This window comes from Limulus polyphemus, unplaced genomic scaffold (genome assembly GCF_000517525.1).
Source record: "Limulus polyphemus unplaced genomic scaffold, Limulus_polyphemus-2.1.2 Scaffold187, whole genome shotgun sequence".
Lineage (NCBI taxonomy): Eukaryota > Metazoa > Arthropoda > Merostomata > Xiphosura > Limulidae > Limulus > Limulus polyphemus.
Genome location: NW_013665797.1, coordinates 227,132 through 234,786, shown reverse-complemented (window position 1 = coordinate 234,786; position 7,655 = coordinate 227,132). Strand labels below are relative to the sequence as shown.

At 35.0% G+C, this 7,655-nt stretch overlaps 1 protein-coding gene across 1 annotated transcript in view; it reads left to right on the top strand.

Annotated features, from left to right (window-relative positions):
• Positions 1-7,655, top strand: part of LOC106478175 (CD109 antigen-like) — a 138,544-nt gene that overhangs the window by 102,658 nt on the left and 28,231 nt on the right. Inside the window, exons 12-15 of the mRNA XM_022381721.1 lie at positions 595-708; positions 1,785-1,847; positions 5,134-5,322; positions 5,744-5,890. Coding sequence (XP_022237429.1) covers positions 595-708; positions 1,785-1,847; positions 5,134-5,322; positions 5,744-5,890 — 513 coding nt within the window. The remainder of the gene's footprint in view (positions 1-594; positions 709-1,784; positions 1,848-5,133; positions 5,323-5,743; positions 5,891-7,655) is intronic.

The window sequence follows — 7,655 nt, the reverse complement described above, 5'->3', positions numbered from 1 at the left end:
GGTCGAAGGATCACAATAGTCAGCAGTAGGATAAGCAGACAGGAACACTTTGAAAGCAACTACAGGCGTAATATTGTACTCAGCTTGCTGCAAAATATCTACTAAGGTGATTCTAAACAGTTCCTGGATACCTCTGCGTGTCATTTGAGGACTTCCATGCTTCTTGTGCTTGGCTGTTAAGCTCGTGATGCGCTGACGGATTTCAGTCACCTTACCACTTCAAATCACTTTATATAGCCCCAATGCTAAAGGAGTGTGGGAAATGCCTTCTTTTTAGCCAATAAAAATGTCAAAGTTCAGTTCAAAATAAGAAAAACTGGATTGGTTAGTTGTTGTTTTTTTTCAACAAAGATGTCCCCCACTGGATCGAGAGTGGCCTGTCAAGATCCTTATAAATTATTTGAAACCTAAAACAGGAAAACATTTACAAGTATTTGAATGATTTATTGGCTGGATCAAAGAGTTTCGTAATGTGGAATTAAATTGTAAAATGTGTTGACAGTGAGGTACTTAGACGTATTATGTTTTCTCACAGATTGAAAAAAATTGATAATTACTTCTCAGTTAACAATTAGACTTATTTTGTATATGCAGGCCTATTACAAAGATGAAACGGGAGAAAGGTCAACAGCTAATCTTCTTGTTTATGCATCCTATTCTCCTACTGAGCGCCATCTTCAGGTATCTACAAGTACTAAACATCCAAAGGTAAGAAATGAGACAAGGCGATCATAAACATCACGCAGAACGCATGAAATTCATTCTTTGAAACCAAATACATCAATATATTTAACTGCTGCAGTTAATACTTACAGCCAAGCGAGAGCTCTTTGTAACATAATACTTTACCATTATCATTCAAAAAATATATCCTGGACTAATTTCAAATACAAATTATCTTTTATATAAATTGTTCAAAAATATGTTCTTAGTTAATTCCAAGTGATTAACAAAATATTTCTTATGTTAAACTTTTCATAAGATCAACTGAGTTTCAAAATTAGATTCTAAGGTTTATGAAATGATATAATAAATACATCAGTGTGAGTTGTGGACCAACTCTCTGTAAAGATTTTTTTTTTAACAACATATCTATAAAAAAGAAATAATTAATAAAAGCCAATTCTTGCAGTTCTTTCTTAGTGCCTTCTTTCCCATACATCGTAAACCCTTAATTGTATTCTTAGTGTCTTCTTTCCCATACATCGTAAACCCTTGTATTCTTAGTGTCTTCTTTCCCATACATCGTAAACCCTTATTTGTATTCTTAGTGTCTTCTTTCCCATACATCGTAAACCCTTAGTTGTATTCTTAGTGTCTTCTTTCCCATACATCGTAAACCCTTAGCTGTATTCTTAGTGTCTTCTTTCCCATACATCGTAAACCCTTAGCTGTATTCTTAGTGTCTTCTTTCTCATATATCGTAAACCCTTAGTTGTATTCTTAGTGTCTTCTTTCCCATACATCGTAAACCCTTAGCTGTATTCTTAGTGTCTTCTTTCTCATATATCGTAAACCATTAGCTGTATTCTTAGTGTCTTCTTTCTCATATATCGTAAACCCTTAGTTGTATTCTTAGTGTCTTCTTTCCCATACATCGTAAACCCTTAGTTGTATTCTTAGTGTCTTCTTTCCCGTACATCGTAAACCCTTAATTATATCTAACAGTAACAACGGCGAGATCATATTGCCTGCGAGTTTCCAAAGTATAGAGAGAAAAAAAAGTTAAAGTTAAAACAAACTATATATTTCTCTGTGTCACTTGTGTTGTTTTGATTGAGCAGGTGAGGGAGTTTGTTATTTTCCACGTAAGAGCTGACTACTTTGTGGAGAACTTTTCGTATGTGGTAAGTTATAGATTTTGCACCTTTTATTTAAACGTTTGCTATTTTCCGTTTTGTATTTGTAGTTTTATTTTTGAATTCTTGAAAACCGCATAGTTCTGATATTTGGATACTTAATTTAGAATCCCTTATTTAATGTGAAAGTTTCGTATCGTAATCACCCCAACCCACCCCCAGAATACCCCTAGGTACTTCCAATTTATTCCATTCCTGACTATTGGTCATCTTAAAAATTATCAGTTATTACATTTTGTAATTGTTTAGATTATTTTGATTTTTTAATGGCCTCAGTTGTTTCTAGTGCAATAACTAATTAAATTTCTTACTTCTAGCTTCATGCTAAATTATCAACTTCTCCAATAATTATCAAAGTTAGTAGTGTACCATAATTCATTCCCAAATTTTAGCAGTGGTTCCCATCCTTTCTCACTCTACGGACGGACAAACATAGTCTTTTTTATAACCTAAACTTGTTCAAGAAGTCTGAAAAAAAAGTTTCAAGTCTCACTTATTTTATAATTAACTAAGAAGGAAACAACCCATTGCATCTAGTCTTACCGACATGTTCAAACTATAAATTTCACTAAAATCAAATCCCACATCACGGACTTCCCTATCGAAAGCTTCGTGTTTGAACAGAATCTCAACTTTCATCATTATATCTTTTCTTTAGCTAACTTTAGAATACTACTTTTATTACTATTTTACAATAGAGTAACATTTTACTATTGGAAATTCTGGTTCAATTTGTTTTGCCAGTGAAGGAACCAGTACTGTAGGGATTTTATTCTCCATGTAATATCGAGACGGCTTAATCTGCTATGTGACCATTAGCCGGTCAAATGATACGTCCGCTTCCATTCCTATTTTCTTTGGTTCCTTTTTTCAAGTTCAGTAGCTAACCCTAAATAGCTTTTCTCATTTAGCTCTAATTTCTTTCCCATATACTTGTTTGTTTACGTTTTTATAAGATGACGTACGTGGGTTACTAGGTTATAGAGTGTATTCTAAAGCTTTATAAATTGTCCGTAGAATAATATTAAAATAGGTAGTCAAAGACTCTGAAGACAGTTTTCTTCTATCAAATGACGATAAAATGATAGTTACTGCTAGAATTAAGTAGACGCTAGGCCTGTTGAAGAAAGGTTATGATGAACGAAAATAAGAAATCTCGGTTTTGGATATTCGCCGGTTTTCGACTTTTGGACGCTCTGGATAGCTGAAAAGCGGCATATACACCGGTGGTAGAGCGACTATGCCAGGTGGATTTTCATATTTAGCTTTAGCTTTTGATGATCTGTAGAGAGGAAAATCCAGATTTTTTGTTGTATTGATTTAATACGGGCATCCGTGCTAACCCTACATAGAGAATGCCAGCGCACTCTCCAATAAGATGTTTTTATTTCATGTTTGAAGGAGAACCCCACACTTTATTTTAAAAATGTGAACATCCAACGTAAACCGTGATTGTTATTTTATTGTAGAAAAGTGTTTTTTAATGGCCCTACTTACTTTAGATTTCTTCCTTCATAATAATTTGCATTCCAGTTTTTATTGGTGTAAGTCGAGGCATTAAAAAGTTAGTGTTTAAAATGCAGGCTAATTTATCTCAATATCATGAAGCAAACTCCACTATACACAACTTTGTCTGTCGGTTATAAAATTTTCGTGCAAATCTACATAAGGCTATATGCGCATAGTGTTAGGTATTATAATTTCAAATGGGATATAACTGAGTCAAATTGTAATTTAGACTTGGTAGTTAAATAAAGACCGGTATATAGCCAGTTTATGATATTTGCCAACAAGATTGATATACAGAGTTTTTTTTTTAATACAAATATGTTTTAATATAAACACAACAATACAATTTACAATAACAGTTAATACAAATAGTTATTACACACAATGATTTATATACAAAAGTTTTACAAACTTACAAGCAATATAAAGTCTTCTTTCTAGTCTGGAGCTTCCTTTATCTTATCGAGGGTTCACGATGAGCTAGTTAATTACGAGTTGATGTAGGTACCATTCGCCGGGAAGCTAGCTAGCTTTGTCCTTTGCCACACACGCTGAGTTTTCTACGATGAAGTTATATAATGTTTTCGTAAAAGTACTAATGTTCGATGAGAATCCACTGATGTTAAATGAGTTGTAATGTTCGAACTTTGTAAATACTCGAGGTCAAATATCTAAAGTTTTCCGATTGATAAGCGTTATAACAATCACAATTATAGCTTCCGAAGTTTATAGCACACTGACTAATGATAGATACTGCTTCTTTTTTCTTTTTTTTTGGCGCGTCATGTTGGTTATATTTATAGGCATGTGGAGACTTTCTAGAAAATTCAATTATGTAACAATACAAAGCTACACTATCGTTTATGTATACACATACATATTGTTGATTCTTACATTCGAGAATCTTCTACACCTGTATGGAATAGGCGGGAGTTTCGTAATACATATTTAAATGTATAAGTTATGTACACTTGTAAATATAAAATTAATTCAAGCAAACATCGATATTAAAATAAATATATAATAATAAACCCGTCACAGTAGCCATCCCTAATTTTGAATTGATAGACTAGGAAGAAATTATCTTGTCCAAAGCATCTACCGCCAACTCTTGAGTTGTTATTTCTGGATGAATACTAAAATTTGACCGTTAGTCTTATAGCGCGCTCGCGGTCCCAAAACGTGTTTGGAAATGGGGGATTTCCGGATTTACATACCGGGCATGCTAAGCAATATTTACAGAGATGCTGACTTTCATTCATTGATGTTGGAGTCCATTAACTCTATGTTATATTTTAAGCAGACTTCTAAGACTATCCGCTATTTTTACCTAACCCTAATATTCCTGTTTGAAAAGCAAACTTAGTTTTACTCAAAAACGATACATCCAAAGCTGACCAAACTATCTACGAAAGTACTCCCGTTCTGTAGGATAAAAAATCAAATGGATATGATAATTTAACCTTATCGGAAGGTCAAAGAAATGGGACGTGTCTTGAAGCGCCAGCTATCAAAATATCTGACAGCGAAGCTCACGAAAATGAACCTCGTAACATTGTTGTACAGAACTTCTTGAAACATGGACAGACGATAAACGAAAATATATGTATATAACTTGTATATGTGATTGGGAATGCTCATGTACGATAAAATATTTATCTCATTATAAATGTTATAAGAGGGCTGTTTTATATATAGTTAGAAAATGAAACCGTATATCGTTGAGACCAGGTTCAGTTTGATGTTCACACTAATTTATTTGCAGGTTATTTCTAAAGGAATACTGTTGTTGGCTGGACAAGAAAAAATGACATCGAGTATCAAAACCTTCGCCGTGGCCATCACTCCGGAAATGACGCCCACTGCTACCATAGTGATTTACGATATCGCTCGAGAGGGCGTGGTCATCGTTGATAGTTTGACGTTTCCAGTTGACGGATTCTCCAGAAATGATGCAAGTTTTATACATTTCACTGATTTTTATAGACAGTAAATCAGTTTTCTCCTTTTTATCGAAATCATTTGATCTGACTGGACAATTTGTTAGAGATTTAAGCCAACCAAGATAATAGGTCCCTGCAACTTTTGTTTTTGTTTTGTATGTTTACCAAACTACCCATCAAATAAACCACGATTGTTAGTCTTAGCAAATCAACCACATTAAGTTAGTCAGGCGTTAAGCGCTTGGTTGGTTAATTTAGACGGTCACGTAATGATTCTTGTATTTTACAGACATGTTAAGTTTCTGGTATTTAGGAAAAATGTGATTTTCATTCCTAGCACATTATCCTTGCTTAACAACATTAATTATCAATGTGTAAAGTTAACTAAATATTGATGTTTTTGTAATAACCAGAAGTTATTTATTCACGTAGTTCACAGTGAACTTGAAGAAGACGGGTAGCAATGGAGAGACAGTGGAAGTTACCGTCAGTGGCCGACCTGGCACTTACGTGGGCGTTTCTGCAACCGACAGAACCCTATTCAACATGCACTCAAGCAATGAACTCAATCATGATGACGTAAGTAATACAGGCGCATTACCACGTGCGATCGATTGGAGAATTTCAAATGTTCTTGGCAATCAAAGAACTGTCGAATTCTTTTCACTCCCTAAAAGCAAGGGTCTTAAACTGTTTAAAACGGGAGAAATTGTATAACTGACCCAATCTCAACGCACTGAAATTTTCGCGTGTTTTGGATATTTAAGTAAAACTACAGCCGTCCCTAATTTTGAATTAATACACTAGAGGGATGACAGTTAGTCAACAACACCCACCGCCAAATCTTGAGCTACCCTAATCGAATAGTAGGATTTGACCCTATCTCTTTAAAAAGCATTCACTGCCACAAAGTTCTGAGTGCAATTTTGTGGCAACAGTGTGTAAACTACGAATCCTCGGTTTCACAGTACGGCACGTTACTTGCTAGGCAATGCACTAAAATAAATCACGTGGACAGCATTTGGTTATAAAGTCTTTTTGTGTTTGTTCGTTATGAATTTCACACAAAGCTACACGACGGCTATCCCTAATTTAGCAGTGTAAGACTAGGGGGAAGGCAGCTAGTCATTACCACCCACCGCCAACTCTTGGGCTACTCTTTTACCAACGGATAGTGGGATTGACCGTCACATTATAACGCCCCCACGTCAGAAAGGGTGACCATGTTTGGTGTGACTGGGATTCGAACCCGCGACTCGCAATCTAACCACATGGCCATGCCGGACCATCTTTTTGTGTAATTCCAGTCACTGGTGAGTATGTCTTTTAGTTGAGTAAAATAATATCCAGGTTTCTTCAAATGTCGACTTTTTTCTGACGCCACGTCCGCTATAGTTTTAGAACTGTTTTGATTCAAATTCTGCTCCGTGGTCTGAATAAATTCTTTAACTAAAGTTTCACATTTTACTGATTCAAGTAAAAGTTTACAGGTTTTAAAGTGTAACCTTCAGTGTCACATCTGTCGTGTACTATTTTTGTATCAAAATTTGTTATAATTGAAAGCAAGTAAAAGGTGAAGGCTAAGTTTTAAACATCTGGCCTTCAGTGTTGTTAGGTTAAACTAACCGTGTTCATTTACAAAAAATAAAAGAGAAAACAAAAAGTTATTTTTTAGTACAAAACATAGTTTTGCCGAGAGACACTCATATAAGATGCTACTATGTAACCCTTGGAGGGTCATAATTTAGAACCTATTCACTATAGCACAGCCGGTGCACGGTGGAAGGGGGTCTGTCTCTCCAACTGGTGGTGGTTCTCCAGAAAAGTTTTGAACTTTAAAACTGAAATGGCGCATTCTGGTGACTTTTTTTTACGTATATAATCCATAAAACTTAAATATACAGGCTTTGTAAACATTTATATTTTAGTCACTGACATTGTTGTTGGGAGAAAATAATCATATTTAGATTTTATATCAAAGAAAATTGGCATCTTAGGCCCATGGGCCCATGACTGCTTAGTATTCTTCACATCAGCTCAGTCTACTTCAGTGCACAGTATATGACACGAACAGTTTACTCCTCGTTTACCTTATATCACCCAATCCACTTTCCGATGGCTTAGCGTTGATAATGAGGGCTTATAACGCTAAAACGTCATAGTGTTTTGGCACTTGTGTATAAAGTTAAAATCATAAATAATATTCAACGTTAAACTGGTACACAATTAAAAACATTTTATTTAGGCCTATCTATGGCCTTAAAAAAGTTGACGACTCCACATGTTTCGACGTTACAACGTTACAAGACTCCTGAAGATGACGTTGTAACGTCGAAACATGTGG